Below are 16,709 nucleotides of genomic sequence, written 5' to 3' on the forward strand. Positions count from 1 at the left end.
CACGCCGGTGAACGCACAGCCGCGCACGCTTCGCGATAACAGCAGATAACGAAACATGAAACGTCATGCAGCGGGCTGAGCTGGCGCCGGGCCGGCGGGGCCGCACGGCGCGCGCGCGGAGACAGTCGAAGGTGACGGAGTTGCAAGGGAGTAACGAGGGAGGGCGATTGGAGAGGAGTGGGGGGGAAGGGCTCGGCCACCTGGATCGGCGCGCGTGCGCGCGACGATCTACGGGGCCATGCAAGGGAAACGGATTTTCGGGTTCGCCCAATACAGAGATGGCGCCAATTATCTCTGCCACCGAAACCGAGGAGTTTTCCCCCACTGGGCCTGCATCTCGGCTGCCTCTGGGGTCTCGCTGACATTTGCTATCTGCGTCTCGGGTGCGTCCGTGTTGTATATGGTCAACGCTGCTCTTGCGCTGACTGCCTGCGTCTCGGCTGCGTCCGGGTCTGGGGCGAGTTTCGCTTGTTTTGCTTGCGGCTGGTCAACACTACAGACACTGGGGTCATCTCTTTGCGCTGCCTTGCTTTTTCGAACGCCAATTCCCATGCTTTCTAAGGATGCGCCGACTTGCAATGGTGGCCCCCTGACGACGGTATCACGTCAAACTGCCAAGGCCAAGATTAGGCCTAGTGTTAGGCTTAACGCTAGGCCCAACTCTAGCGAGCAGGTTTATAGAGAAGGCGGCATTGAAATCACAATGCGAAAATGGCGTAGAACTTACAGCTTGCTGTCGAAGTGTGCATAAGCCTTACCGATGACTGATACCGCGTTTGGGTTGGTCAGGCCGAGAGTAGATGCCTTGAAAAACCGCCCGGTAGCGTCTGCTCAATACCGTCGAAACATCACGCGTGTCTAGTTTCCTCCGGCTGTTCGGGATGGCAGTCGCGTTGTACGCGCAAATGCATATTAAAGAAAAATCAGAAAGACAAATTGCCGTTCTCAATTTTGAGTTTAACATCTCTTCTGTCGTCGTAATGGGGAGGCTGCGTATAGCTTTGCTGGTCATCCACCTTCACAGAGTGGAATGACTCATTATTTTAAAACAAAGCTTTCTTTACCTCTTCCTTCGACTTTCTCGCTACTGCTACCACTGCTGCTGCTGCTGCTGCTGCCGCCGCCGCATGGTTATTCAATTAGCTAAGACGCGCCGTTTATCGCTCTGTACCTATAGCCCTGTTTACAGGAGTCGAAGAGGCACCTCTGTTAACGTCAGAAACAGTAAGGATGCAAAACAGCCTAACGCAGCTCAGCTAAAATTTCAGATATAAAACCAAGATTATTTTCTTTCTCACCGCCATTGTGCTTTGTTTTCTTTATGTAAAGTTACGCGACACATTTTTCTCGTTTGCTACGAGCTAATTGTCCGCAATACTAAACAATTTCTAAAGACACTGAACAGCGCCACACATCCGCAAGTGTATCGCGGCGATTTGCAGTCGATCAATGTATTTGTGACGGTTTTCACTATTGTTAAATTATATGTGCAAGTCCTACGACCGAGACTAGAGCTCCTTGTGTTTTAGGAATCCTGATGCAAACGAACATGTTCGCTGATCTGTGAGCCAAATATGACGGCGAATTTACTTTTTCAAGTTTATCAACGCATTTCATTCTCTTAACGTAAGGTAAGCAGCCGTTGGCACGTTTGTTGAGCATTATATCTATGACTTCTACAACCTGTGCTTCCGCCGTCTGGTTTCGTGTTCCATCTGCTGAAATAAAGTTATTAAAAAATAAATAAAAAATTGGAACGCTGAAGCGTTAACTTTTAGTACTGCATTGCTTTTCTGCCAGTCATCTGTGACAGAAGCCGCGGCGCCATAGGAGCCTCTAAATCAATAAAGAGCGAAGTTATTATGGCGCCCGTTCCTGCGCCGAGCATCGGCGTAACCGAGCGAACGAGCAAAGGATGAAAGAGCGAACGTGGAGCGCAGCGGGGGATGCAAGACGCGAGGAGGAAAGCGGAAGAGGATGGTGAAGTGGAGACGGAAAGTGAAGGAGGAGGCTATGAGTACGGCGGATATTTTCATTGCAAGTCTAAATTACAGTTCCATCGTCCCACGCTCCACTATTCAAATCTAGTTTCTCTATACTTCTAACCTTACGGAAAACCGCCTGCTTCTTGGCCAATCCCCCATAGTGGGTACGCGCCACTGTCTGGGACACAAGACAAGACAAGGCTATGGCGGAAGCGCGAGCTGAACAGCGTATAGTACGGCGATGATGGCTGCGAGATGGAGCCGGATTGGCGCACGTCGTCTGGGAGGTCCGTCTGCTGCGGCTACTGTGAATCATGCCCATGTGTCACCCACGCACTGCTACTCGCGATCTCCAGATTATCGAGGTAGTCGTCCCATACTTCGCTCCGGTTGCAACGTGCCGCACGAGACATATTGTCCGCGCAAGCCAATATATCGCGAAATGAAAACATGTACAGAGCGGCGCTCAAATTTCGTGTTAGGAGTATCGTAATCGTCGGCAAATTATTTTTATTGATTTAGTTGCTCCAGCGTGTCTATCTGAAATTTTCCTCCGTTTCATTTCTTTCATATACTTCATCCATGTCAACTGTTGTCTATCGTTTTGGCTGAGCAACAACCACTGGTCTGATTTCAACGGTTTGGTCTGATTTCAGTTACTGAGTGAATTATATATATTTATCTGCTTTGCTTGCGAGTGACGATGTTTCTATCCCTAATAAATGTTGTAAATCATTAGAAATGTTTGTTCTTTTTTCATGAATCGTTAGCGTTGCACACGGAAAACTGAAACACATATAATTCAAGTGATTTCACATGCCGTTGATTAAAGAATCTGCCGAATGGGTCACTGAAGTATTCAGGTTTTTGTTAGGTTCAAGTTGAAGTGAAGTTGAAGTGAGGTGAACACACAGCAACACATTCATTGTCTAGGCATAGGCTATCCATACCATTAGAAATGACTGTTAGTTATTATAGGTAATTAGGTAGAATGAAACAAAAATCTCAGTGCCCTTCCACTCGGTGAAGGATGACCAGCGAAGCTGTGTATGGGGGAGCCTTAATGCCAAGCTGCGCCTCCGCCGCGGGTCGGCCCAGCATTGCACTATCTTCGGGATCGTTCCACGTATGGGGAGGTTTTTGCTTACCATGGCAACGACCCGAAAATTTGCTTGGACGCTAGAGGTATACAGCTTCGCTGTAAAAAATTATGCGGGGCTCTGCTATCGCAAACACCAGGGACCAGCGGAGCTGGTGGAAGACCAGTAAAGTAGTGCCAAACGGCGCACTTAGTCCAACTCTTGCTGGGCTTCCCCAAGCTGCGCTAGTGTCTGGTGTTTGCGATAGCAGAGCCAAACATAGTTTTTTTTTCTTCTTTGTCACTACGAAAAAGAGAACCGCCGAAGCGAGCGCGCAGGTTTTTATTGGAGAGCGAAGACGCCCCACCACCTGGGTCCCCGCTGCGCTGCTCCTTCTCCCCCGCTTCTGCTCCCTCCATCCTCGCCGCGTCGCTATGCTGCGCGAAGCTATTCTTATACTCTGCTTTCACTCTCTCTCGGCTCTCTCTCCCCCAGCTCGGCGAAGTTGCGGATGTCAAGAGAAACCCAGCTAGGTTCCAAATAAGTTCCAGTAGCTCCACTGTAGAATAATTTCAGTATCTCCAAGCGACGGCAAACAACATTACCTTGGTTTTGTCCGCTACGTGGCATTCACATATTTTGAAATTCAAGCTAAGGTTAGCTGGAGCACCCTGCATAATGCTTCGCACCGTGGTAATTCCCCCTAAGGGAGTGCTGGCCGGAATTAGTTTTTTTTTTTTTTTTTTTCAGAAGCATCGTGCGATATTAAGGGTGCAGACCTCTATTCGGGACCGAACAACGTCTATTGTCGCGATAAAGGATGCCAGAACAGGCGAATTGACTTGCGTTGTCACCGCAAAATACAGGGTCGCACAATCCGACGTCGCATTGAGTTCTGGATGCCTCACAACTATAGGCTGCGGGCATGCGTCCTCTTTTGGCTCGCTGTGCACGTCTTGTTCACCTGTCCTGCGCCGAGCTTCCGAATTATGGCACAATGAACGACGTGCTCAAAGATTTCACGTGAGACGGCCGCAAATCAACTTTTAATCAAGTCGCATTTACAAATTCGGAGGTTTGGAGTCTGCCGAAAGACGGTGGTCGGACCGATTGCCGACAAGCCTCGCAAAGCTACGTCTGCCTGCAGCCACCAACGTCCTCCTGCGCAACGCGCTTACAGTGCGCGCGTATTACGATGGAGAGAGACTGTCTGTGCAAAGATTGGAGCATGATATGTTTCTTCTTTTGGAAAAGAAGAACGGTCAAGCGCTTTGTAAAAACACGTGTTCACCACTTCCTTTTGATGTGGTCATGTTTCGGTGCTCGAGGACCGTACCGTACAAACACTTTATTCGCTCAATTGAATTGTTTAGAAGCAGCTGTGGCTCCAGCAGCGACGGAAGGTTACCGTAGAAACAGATCCTTGATAATACTCACAGACTCCAAAGAAGTATGCAGAAATTACACGGCAGGTACAATCAACAAAGGGGCGCTGTGAATCCTCCTCGAGGCAGGGCTTCCGAACGAAAAGATACTGCATACGATTTTCTGGGTGCCGGGTCACACCGGAATAGAGGGTAACCAAAGGGCCGACAGTCTAGCTCGCGAGCTTACATACCGAGTGGGACAGTCAATGGACCCGGATACCACTATGACGGTGGAACCAACTTACGCGGAAATACTAAACCATCACAGAGGCAAAAGGATAACCTATCCACCACCCCACCCATAGTTAACACAACACGAAGCAGTCGGCTGGCGAAGGCTGCAGACAGGAACATTCTCCAATCTACACATCCTACATAATATGTTTCCCAGTCAATACAGGGACACATGCCCATGGTGTGGGGCCATCACAACACTATATCACGTCACATGGGAGTGCAGAAATAACTTCTCTTTCCACAAAGAAAAAAAAACCCAGTGTGGAACAGTGGGAGGGCCTGCTCACCAGCGGCGTGCTCACAGTCCAAAAAGGATTGGTGCAACACGCTCTCAAAGTGGCTAGGCTCAGCGGTACTCTGGAATAGGGGCGCCGACCACTCAAGACGACGGAGACTTCAGTAAATCATGAAGACCTCTGTTAGCCGCTGAAAGCTGTAAATCGACCATTAAAGTTTTTCCTTCCTTCCTTCCTTCCTTCCTTCCTTCCTTCCTTCCTTCCTTCCTTCTTTCCTTCCTTCCTTCCTTCCTTCCTTCTTTCCTTCCTTCCTTCCTTGTAAGCGTTCGCGGAAAGCTTCAAGCCAGAATTTATTTGGGGTCTGCATTCAAGATGACCCTTGAAGCACGTTTCTTAAACTTAACACTACTGACAGTGGTATTACCTATGTGACCGTGCCGGTGGAAGCCGCACATATACGTATAGCTGACTGAGCAATATTTTCAACACAAGACTCTTGGGAGAAAGAGTACTCAGAATGTATTTGTGTTGACGACACATATCTTACAAAACGCATTACGTCTCATTCACGCAGCAACATCATCTATAATCCCGAAAGCATACTGGCTGCAAGGACAGAGCCGAGAATAATTGTACGCAAAGGAGTGTCGCTAAACAAAAAAGACGGAGCAAGCCATGGAGCACTTTCTGCAAATATCCAACAGACAGTGAAACGCCTTTACAACAAAGCACTGAGGTCATCTGCACTTCTTCCTTACACAGGTCACTTCAATGTGATAAGCCCGCTCAACATAAGAAAACATTTATTTAACATGAATAGAAGAGAGACTTAGTGCAATATTTTTTGCGCACACTTTGCCTAGAAGATTGTGTGTCGGTAGCGAACTTTATGGCACTGAAGTCCGTATGATGTCCCACAGAAAAATGGAGAAGGTATTCGCGCCTTCCAGATACGCTATAGCGCCGTTGCGCGGATTTTTTCGGAAGCCGGAAGGGGGTGATAGAATTCCCGCTCACGCGGTTTCTGCAGCTATACTTGCGTTTTAGTACTCTTCGATATGGAAAAAAGAACTGTCGACGAGCGAAGAGCAACCGCATGTACAGTGTGCCACAATGCACAAATCGTGCGATATTGGGAAAAGTGAACCTCCGCTGCTTTCCAAATAAGAAAAAACGGTGGAAGTTGTGGGAGGTTTAGCTCCGCATCGGGAAGCAAGTGAGCGAAGAAATAGTCGCACGTAGCGAGCGTTTCAACAAAGACAACTTCTTTTGGGGCCACATTGGGGAGCGTAATTGACTGTTGCACTGCTCTCAACGATTCGTTTGTTTTGTGTGGCGAGCTGACTGTGAAACTTTGCCTTAAATACGAGTTGAAGCCCTTACGAAAGCGGCTGAAGGGAAACGCCGTGGCTTCGCAAAAGATCCCGCTGCGGTCCCACGAAACAAGAGTGAGGCCTAGGGTTGCCCGAAGAAAGCCCTCCACAGATTCCGAAGTCAAATTGAAGTACGCAAGTGTCACTGTTTATTAAATTTTCTGCCTGCACTCGCGCTTTTTAGGCATATATATACTTTGCGACGTTGCCTGACGCTGCGTCGCGAGCATTGCAAACTACATAACGTAACTAGAGTCGTTCTGTGGGAGAATGAAGCAGCCAGTCAGTGCACAAGGCATTCGTTGCTTTTTTTTCCTTTTTTCTTTTTTTTGTCGTAGTGAAAGGTTTGTACCGATGGGATGTCGTGCGCACACGTTTCTGATTTTGTATAATTGTTTTGTTCCGTTTTAAAGCATCTCTTCTACAACAATGTTGTGGGAAACTAGGGCCAGGACTACGTACCTGAAGCTTTCATTGATTTTGTTCTCTTTATTATTAGTTCCCAAAGCCAGTACACACGCGGTTGGTCGGACCCATAGCCTTCAGGGCTGGTTGCCAAGTCAGACCAGGCAGCGTAGCCCAAAGCTAGAGAAATTGTACCCCAAATGTAGCCAAACACAAAAAAGGACAAAAATAATTGTAGCCAAATATAGCCACATTTAATTGTAGTTTTATTGGTATTATCTATGTGCTTCAGCCTTGCCATGTGCACTTTAAGGTTCTGGATGTGTGGCCTCAAGTTTCACTTGCAGGCTTTGCAGTATACGCCATCTCAGAGGTGTCGTTACTTCAGTACGCACATGATGGTATAATCCAGCCTATAGATAAAAAAAAAATTCGCGTTTAGCACAAGGTGTCTTGTTCACCTGAGTTAGACCTTGATGTTATACGGTATGTCCAGGCTAAATCGGACCCTGTTTTCTTGCAACCGCGTTGCATAAACTTGTAAATTTTCGTCCTATTATTGATTCCTTCATTACTTAACATTACCAAAATTATAATTGCTCGCAGAATTACCAAGGACCGCATGCCAAATTGTGAGTCGCGTTCGAAAGCTTCAGTTGTTTCCAGCTCGCTACATATCTTTCCTAGTTATTTTTTCGGCGCTTCAATGTTGCGCCAGCAAACCAAAATAGCGGGCCCACTGAGCGTGCCTCAGCAGCCTCTCGCACGCGCAAGAGCATGACCCTCACTAGGGGATTCGTCCGTGAATATACTCGCGGACAACTATCTGAGGCAATGAGGGGAATGCTGCGGAGGCAAAGCGCGCACAAGTGAGAGCTCTTCGAAAGAGTCTTGTGTTTTCATCCACTTTAGCGTAAGCTGGGGAACAGAAAACGAACACCTTGGGAGCTATAACGCAAAACTATTCCAAGCTTTTCTATTCCAATTCTGCAATCAGCCCTCCGCGATTGGTCAAAAACTTTTCGGACCACCCCTACTTCACCTCTCTGTCACGCGACGTCACGAAAACCGCGATAGCTCCCCATCTGATATATGACGCGTGCACACTGATTACGCATGATTTGACTGAACAAAGGAAAAATAGTTATTTCTGATTCGACGCCTTTTCGCCATTAGCCCTCGGTTATTGGTCAAGAGTTTTCGGGCTGCACCCACTTCACCTGCCTGTCACGCGACGTCACAAAACCGCAAAAACTCACCCCGTTAAAGGTGCATTAATATGCCGAACAAAACTGAATTTTCTTCTGAATAGCCGCAGGCTGCCCCGTTCCGAAAGGAATAAAAGATGGCTGCCACCGATCGCTCAGGCACTGGGTACTCGCACTTGTTGGAGAGCATGGTTAATAAAATAGTTTGCGTGCCTTGTAACGTTCTCGCGCACTTTCGGCACTTTTACGACCTCGTTCTGTCAACGCTTCTTTGCTGAGAATCCGTTTCAGCGTCATTCTTAAGCTTCCGTTGCATGCCACCGCGATTTTCGACGAGCCACCGGAAGCTAAGTAAGGAAAAGCGGACCAACCCCAGACGCCGGCACCACCCTCTTCATCCGGTTATTGATTTTCAGTGCAGTCGCTAGGCCCCATTGAAACCCTCTCCACTTGAACGTGCTCCTCGCCTCTTGTGAGCCAATTAGATAAGACAAGCTGCTCAGTGTAGGCAATGTTATTCGTTTTTCAAGCAAACAAAAGTGACCTCCTACGAACGAGGAGAGCGTTTGATTGGTCTGTTGAGACCATGACCTACTGAACTCCAGACCTGCACAGATCTCCCTCCTCCAGCACGCCTGGTCTAGTTCGCCCCTTTCGCCGCTAGGGAAAGAACGTACGAGCAGAGTGGCGCTAGTTATAACCTGTTCGCTGTCGTCTGCTTCTGCGATCTGTTCAGCGATTGTCTTGCCATTTCGGCAGGCACAAAGCGTTTGTATTGGAGGTAAATGAATAAATTCACAAATATACAAAAGAAAACATATTTGCGAATGCTTTGCGTTTGAATAATGAAACTAGAAGAGGAGGAGCGGTGCAAGAAATGTAAACAACGAGCATAGGTGGCAGCTGCAATGCTAGATCGACGGCATAAATTTCCCTTTCCTAGCCTCCGTAAGAGACTGGAAAAATTGTTTTGAAAGATTCGTAGGATAATCTAGCTTTTTTTAGTTGATTACAGGTAGCCTAATGTCGTAGATGACGTTAGCATTTACTGCTGTGTGCCGTAGTGAAAGGCAGATGATCTGGTAAAAGTATTTACGTGCAAGTCCTCCGCCCGATATGTGCAATAGGTGGATCGTCCCATATACACAGAAATTCTGTTTCAAGGAAAGGTGAGCATATCTTGTTGTCTAGCTCAGTAGAAAGCTGGCAAAAGCGATCCCAGTGCTTTAAAACGTGCTGCACTGCAGGCCTTAAATCGCGTCACGGAACTCTTTTCAAACTGTAAAGCTAGCTTTTCTGCGTGGTACGGCGGCAGCATAACGGTGGTGCTTAAGATACGTACGCAGGGAAGCTGTGTGCGTAATTCTTTTTCGAACTCACAACGGATTCACGGACAACTTTTAAGAGTTAAAATGAGTGGTAATCGTTCTGTCGTCGAACATTACGGTGGTTTCAAGTTTCTAAAGTGCGCAGAAGCGAATTTTACAACGTGTTCAATGAAACTGTTGTGTACGTTGCGAACTCTATACACAATCTGATTTATAATAATCTGCTTGAAAAAGGCAATATGAGCGGCTATTTACCGCTATTTTAGAGAGCAGCGCGCGGACTACACGCTTCGACATTTTTTAGGTTCGGGCAGTCAACTTTTGGAGCCAAATGACCGATCAAAGCCTTCTGACATCACTGTCACTGTGTCAGCAAAAATAATCGGCTAGACAAGCAGTTCATCACAACACAACAGCTACCGTACTAATTACAACGCCGCACAGCCGCCCACCGCGTAGCAGACGAACAGGTTATAAAAGCGTCACCTACGGCCGTCGGTTGAACGAAAGTGGGCGCAAGCTGTTCCCATAGAAGCCGGATATCTGTGCAGGTCTGGAGTTCCAGTAGGTCGTGGTTGAGACAACCCTGCGGGTGACCGCCCGGTGCTTGCGTCGGCACTTACGAAAATTTGACGTCAGAAGATTGAAATAAAAAATATTGGAATAGTTTTACGTTATAGGGTCCCTTAGTAGCAACAGTTAAATAAGACAACAGACACCACTCAATACTTATTTTGCGGCTTTCCCCTTCCGCGTCTGGACAAACGCGAAGCCGTCACACGTGGAAGCTACGTCGGTTCAGCGTCTGTTCCGACAACGGAGGCGCTGGTTCCGAGATATCAAAAGCACTGGGCTTCTCCGATCTTCGGAGTTTTGGTATGGCACCATAGTTCTGGAAGTCTGCTGGCACCCAGATGGCAGCCAGCTAGTTCCGGTCCTGACAGGAAGTCACGCGGGCACAGCTGACCAAATGTAAACACGCTACCAGCATGGCAGCGCCCGGCGAGGCCGGCGCGCGCTCGGCGTAGTCGGCCCATTTATGGGTTGCCTGCTTAACAACGTTTAGGACGCATTCACGGATACGATCACTTTTGCGAGATTTCGGATTTCGCGCGACTCGGCACAGGACGCGCACTGGGCCAACCTCACTTTGCACAGCGCAACAGACGGCCTCCGACGCGTCCGATTTCACGAGTCGAATTCGCGCGCAAGCGATTCTATCACCGAAAACGATAGCTCGAGGATGCCTGCTCGCAGCGATCACGTCGCCCATCGGCGACATTGATGAGTTGGCGTTGTGTCATCACTTGACAAGACGTGAAAAAGCAGGATATCGGGTACGCCTCATACGCATAAAATTTCCTGCCGACCTGCTTCGACTTCGATTTCATAAAGTTTGTTTCTGACGATAGTTCTTCACTTGTGACCATAAGGAGCTGGGGATGTAGCTAGCACACGAAAATGCACACCGCCTGTAAGCCTGTAACCAAAGAAAAGTTTCACACGACGAAAAAGAATACTCAACCTACTCAACTACTCAACCAGTGCGTTCTTAACATCAACGGCCTCCAGTTGGAACACATATCGCTTAAGAGCGGCAGCCCAAGCGTACGACGGAGAGAGAGCGAACACGGGCGAGCTGCAACGCTTTCGCTAACTGCAGAGAAAAGGAGATATTGCCGCATATATACGCGAGATATGGGAAAAGGGACACCGCCTCGGAAAGATGAACCGGAAGTGAACCGAAATAAGGCGCTGTGGCAGAACGCTCCCAAAGGACGCTGCTCGGAACGCTCTCGCTGGGGATCAATGGCTAGGCGGCTAGCGGAGAGGTTGGAGAGACTTCGCACGCTGGCTCCAAGATACCGACGACACGACGACGACACACAACACGTCACATCATATCGCAGATCCAGCGAAACGCATCTTACCTACGTTAGCTCGGCGAGCAAGTTGCGGAGGAAAAGCGCGGCATGGGAGATGGATAACTTGTAACCATTCGTTACTCTCTCAATATGATACGCTTACTTAAATTCTGGCGCTAATCTATTACGGCAGCTTTACCCTACATGTCTAGAAAACATGTACAAACCGCTCCAGCGATCCTTCAACAAGGCCGCCGCACAAAGAGTTTTACAGGCGGCCAACATTCTCTTTTTCTTAATATTTCTCCATACAAACTTCTGTGTGTCTTTATATATTATGGCAATAATTGCAGCAATAAGTTATTCGCATTGGCGTTTTTCTTTTTTAAGTTCGCAAGGCAACAAGCACCATGTTCCTTCAATGTGTTTACTGTTAATACTGCTAATATAGCAGCCAAGCCTTAAAACGTCACAAAGCTCTCGTTGCACGATTAGAGTAAGCTAGCTTCGGCGATGAACGTGTCCCCTCAGGTCGGCTGCGCGAGAGCGCGCACACCAGCGCCTTTGCATCGGCGAAGAAAGACCGGCAGCCAACCACCACGAAAGGTGACCAAAGATACAAAGCCAGCTCTATGCTTTACAACGCAAGCATCGATTTCTGGGTCGCCCACAATTTAAAGCTATAAGAGAGGCACGACGGGAAGCAACACGAACGAGTCGCTCTCTAGTTTGCGCGCACAAGCATCGCCATTTTACTGCAGCACTAATGCTGCCTCAAACACCGAAAGTGGCGCCGCTAAAACCATGTCCAGCGCGAGAACATCCCTATTTCGTCCCGCTTCTGTAAAAAGTTCACTTTTCATGCGTGCATATCCAGCTACAGCACTCTAGCGTTCCCATTTCTTCGTGTATTTGGGTTTGAACAGTGCCTCGTGAAGAAAAAGAAACGAATTATTCGAAAGTGTGCACTCGCCATACAGTCCATCCTCCACGGTCTATCGTCTTGATAGCTTCGGTCATATTGACGAGCCAAAACTTCGACAAGAAACTGTCAGCTGTGATACTTTACAAGTATCATCCCTGCACTTATACATGTGTACAACAGTGAAATCTAACTTACTCATTTCAATCGCGTTCTATAAACCCCTTGGGGGTAATGACAATGCAATTCGACGTGCACGCCGCAGTGAAGTCAGATACTTCTGTTTTGAAGAGCAGCACGCACACGCTGCAAGGGCAGTCCATCTTGGTTTATCGCCCAGTGAAATGTGTCTATTAAAACTCAGAGCCAAAGCAACGAACACAACATTGCACACAAGTTCGACAATGGAAAGTTGAAGACCACATAATATAAGCGTAAACAAATAAAAACTGCTGTCTGGTTTCAGACACATCGTCATTGAAAACAGTTCGGCCCAATTCGACAAGAATGATATTGCTACGTCATCGGCTATACAAAGTAACCGCATTATACCTCGAAGTAAGAAAAATAAAGATACTGTGGGCCGTTTTCTATATAGCAATCATGTAGCTTCAATAATTATTTCAAGTGAAGTTTGCCAATACACAAAAAGGCACAAGCGGAGAGTCACACAAAATAAGCCACAAAACGTCCACGCATCCGCCATCACTGTCACCACGCCGCGCACTTGGAACGAGGATTCATCGCCCTCCCTGGCGGGCAGTGGAAGGCCTCTCCGAACGCGTCAAAAAGCATCAGCGGTACGTTGCACCAGGACGCTTGGTTAAGACCTCGCCATGGCTCCATTTCGTCCTCCCGTAACACGCAGCTGGGAAAGCAGAGCGCCAGGAAGAAGAGCTGCTCGGCGCTGTAGTCCTCAAAGCCGAGGTTCCACTCCGGGTAGCCGGGACTCGCGGAGAGCGCATCTAACAGTGGCTTCAATGAGGCCACCGCCACAAGCATGGCATCCGTGTCTCTGCGATCCTCTCCGAACTCCGTGCCGTTAAGGTCGCCGCGCTGAAAGGCCTCCTGAACGCAGCGCACGCTATCTTTCGTAGCGAGTTGATCTAACCTGGACTTGTGAGAACCGTCTGTGCCAGCTACCCTAAAGGACATTGTTAGCAGCTGGCGGGCTATTAGCGAACCCATGAGGCCATAGTTAACGCTCTCATATGCCGCGGTCGGAAACACAGACTCCAGCACGTACAGGTTGGGGATGACGACATCGCGAGGAGACAACGCGAAGAACGGCGACGCGTTGTGCTGGTGCCAGACGTCTCCCCACCACAGTGTTCTCTGTGCCGGGGCGCGCATGCTCTGTAGGCGGTTTCCTGGCGCGAAGCCGAACCAAGACGGCGTCACCGACAAGTCGCGATGTACGCCGTCCCAGAACGTATGGGGAATGATGCTCAGGTTGTCGATGAAGTCTTCACCCAGGTCTGGCAGGTCCACCGTTGCCGCATGAGAGGGCACTTCCACACCAGCGGCCTCGCCGGTCAGGACAGCTTCGAAGTTGAGGACGCTCCTGTTGATCCTCGCAAACACCTCAGGACGCGCGGCACCGTTCAGCCAAGCCGCCCGGCGCACATATTTGCCGACGGCCGACTTGACAGCTTGGAACACTTCGGTGGCCTTCGTGACTCGCTCAATGTCAAGCAGGAGCGCGATGTAAGGTGAAGACAGCAGACGCGGCACCATCTGGTCCACAAGCCCGTAGCACAGGTCCGGGTGACGCCGGGCACGAGCAATGTCGTCGCCGTAGATGAGAGTGGCGAGCTGATTGCTGGCAAAACGACCCAAGCCTTGGACCACGCAGAGACCCGCCACGAGAAGGAGGTCCGTCTGCCTCCGGTTCGAGCCGAAAAGAGCGCCCACTTTTCGCATGTGCATCTTGTTGTAGACTTCGACACGATGCACTGCATCCGAGATCACCGCGACTGGCTGGTCTCTCGTGAGCAGCCAGAACCAGTAATGACCAGAAACGAACGGCGTGAGATTGTCGGCGAAGGTGACGATGTTGTCGTACAGAGTCGACGTCTCGTTTTCCAGCGACTCGTTGCCACTGGTTGCCGTCGAGTCACCGAGAACTTCCCTCTGAAGTTTGTCGAGCTGCTCGCAGGAGACTGCCTCGGATTGCTCGTCGCCAGGTTCCATCAGGGCGTCGCGTAATTGACAGATGTACTCGGTGTTGTTCTTGCGCAGCTCGCGTTCTTTCAGCAGAAGGCGCGGACCCAGTCCCAGAAAGTCGTCGGTGAAGACAAATCGCGCGGACAAGTGTTTCATACCAGGTGACATCGCTGGCCCTGGCGTGGAGAAAAGACGGTAGACGTAGAAGAAGAGCGGGAAATGCCAGTTCACGGAGAGGTCCACAGCCACTTCGACAATGCTGGCGCGTGTGTCCACCTTCGGCCAGGGCAAGCGGCGTTCACGCAGGAATCGTTTGAATTCGCCGATTCCTCGTGTCCTCTCGGCGACGCAGCTCTTGTAGAGCATGACCGCCTTCTCGTGACTATCCTGCGACTGCCGCGGCGGAGACGTCCTGGCGGCGCGTTCGCCCACACGCCTGCGGAAGCCGATGGCCGAGTCTTCGAGCATAGAGCGACCTCCGAAGCTGGGTCGCCAGCGGTCGCACACGTAGCTGTGGAAGTCTTGGCATGGGTCCAGCGAGGCGTTGATGGAGGCAGCCAACGCAGTGACGAAGTCGCGGCACTGTGGGGCCCCGCACGGGAAGTGGTGGTGCGGGCGATGACTGCGCGGGAACAGCAGCACGATGAGCAGCAGCAGCGACACCACGAGTACGCAGCAGCAGAGGGCGCTGCGCGCGTCGGCCGTGCGGCTGTAGGCGCTGCGCATCCGGGACGTCAGGGAATGCATGCGTGGGCGGGACTGCGGGAGACAATCGTCAATTAAGGGCAACAATGGAGAACTGATAGACCTGGGTCAGTCATGGGTCGGGTATCTTCAGCTGCGGGGTTATGTATCTCTGTAAGAAACATTCATAAGCTCTGTGCCGGCTTCTTAGGTTGGGCGTGAAGCAACCCACGAAAAAAGGAAAGGAGACGTTAGGAAAGAGCGCTTAATTGCGATAAGGTAGAAGACCGGCCACTAACAGGGGCGGGGGGACATCCATTGCAGGAAGCGGCGCGAGCAGGATGTATGGTGAGCAGGCAAGGCAAGCTCTGTCGCTTAGTCCTAGTCATTCGTACTGTCTTTAACTTACAATCAGGAATGTGCGAATAGTTATTTTTGATACCGTATCGAATGGTACCAGAAGCGGATCGGATATGTAATAATTTTCAAATAGTTTTCGAATAATAAACAGCCGTTATCACAATCTAAAACGACGTTCACACCCTGGTAGTCTTAAAATTAGCAAGCTTCTGTCATTACATACTACGAATAAGACTTGTTTATTAAAAGCACAAATGGAGCATTAGGAGCAAACAAGCGGTCTTTTCGCATGCACATGACTCTTAAGAGAATGCGAATGATCGTTGTATAGCTTGTCAAGTATGGCTAGTTAAGTGGCGTAGCCTGCTCCACTAGGCAAGTTCTCGTGTTTCAATTCTATACTATGCCTGCGGGAGTTGAACTTTACCGCAGGTTAGCACCAATATTATGCTTAATTGGGTGCAGCGGACGTTTCGAAATATTCGAAATGTATTTGGAAAATATTCGCATTGTCGAACAGCGACTATTCGATTCGAAGGCCGAATCGAATGGGACACTATTCGATTCGCTATTGAAATGTTTCGAATATTCGCACACCTGTACTTGCAGAAGATTCGTCTAACTCACGCTAATGTAAGCTGCAGCCATATTTAGATTATTCAGTATCACTGGTTATGAGTGGTCGGCAAGGGCTGAAGCAACGAACTCAAGGTGCGGTTTAGACTAGGGTTGGAAGTTTTGGCACTGGCGTGTGTACAGTGCTAACGTGTTTATTTACAACATGTCTATTGTCTATGGCCTGTCAAGTATGGCTACATAAGTGGCAAAGCCTCCTCCACTAGGCAAGTTCTCGTGTTTGAATTCTATACTATGCCCGCGGGAGTTGAACTTTACCGCAGGTTAGCACCAATTTTATGTTTAGTTGGGTGCAGTGGACGTTTCGAAATATTCGAAATGTATTCGAAAATATTCGCATTTTCTAACAGCGACTATTCGATTCGCTATTGAAATGTTTCGAATATTCGCACACCTGTACTTACAATAGATTAGTATAACTAACCCTAATGTAAGCTGCAGCTATTTTTAGATTATTCAGTACCCCTGGTTATGATTTGTCGGCAAGGGCTGAAACAACGAAGAACTCAAGGTGCCGTTTAGACTAGGGTTGGAAGTTTTGGCACTTCCGTGGGTACAGTTCTAACGTGTTTATTTACAACATGTCTATTGGCTTTCTTTATTTTATGTTGCGTGACTATCGCCACCCCCCTTGCGAACATCGAGGCCAATCAAGAACGGCCGACCTTTCTTTTTAACGCGATTATCATGCTTATGATACTGTGTCCACTGTATATACATGCCTAGATAAGTGTGCCTAGCCGTTTTCCACGGCCTCTTCAATAAAAACTAAGACACTTCTAACATTCCGGTTAGCGG

General features: G+C 49.0%; 1 protein-coding gene across 1 annotated transcript in view; it reads right to left on the reverse strand.

The window, feature by feature from the left end:
- Positions 1 to 12,378: 12,378 nt before the first annotated feature.
- The window catches only part of LOC126523561 (endothelin-converting enzyme-like 1), a 9,262-nt gene continuing 4,931 nt past the window's right edge, over positions 12,379 to 16,709 (reverse strand). The window contains exon 2 of the mRNA XM_050172161.3: positions 12,379 to 14,990. Coding sequence (XP_050028118.1) covers positions 12,777 to 14,990 — 2,214 coding nt within the window. The 3' untranslated portion in view covers positions 12,379 to 12,776. The remainder of the gene's footprint in view (positions 14,991 to 16,709) is intronic.

The sequence above is a fragment of the Dermacentor andersoni genome, chromosome 6 (genome assembly GCF_023375885.2).
Source record: "Dermacentor andersoni chromosome 6, qqDerAnde1_hic_scaffold, whole genome shotgun sequence".
NCBI classification, from domain to species: Eukaryota; Metazoa; Arthropoda; class Arachnida; order Ixodida; family Ixodidae; genus Dermacentor; species Dermacentor andersoni.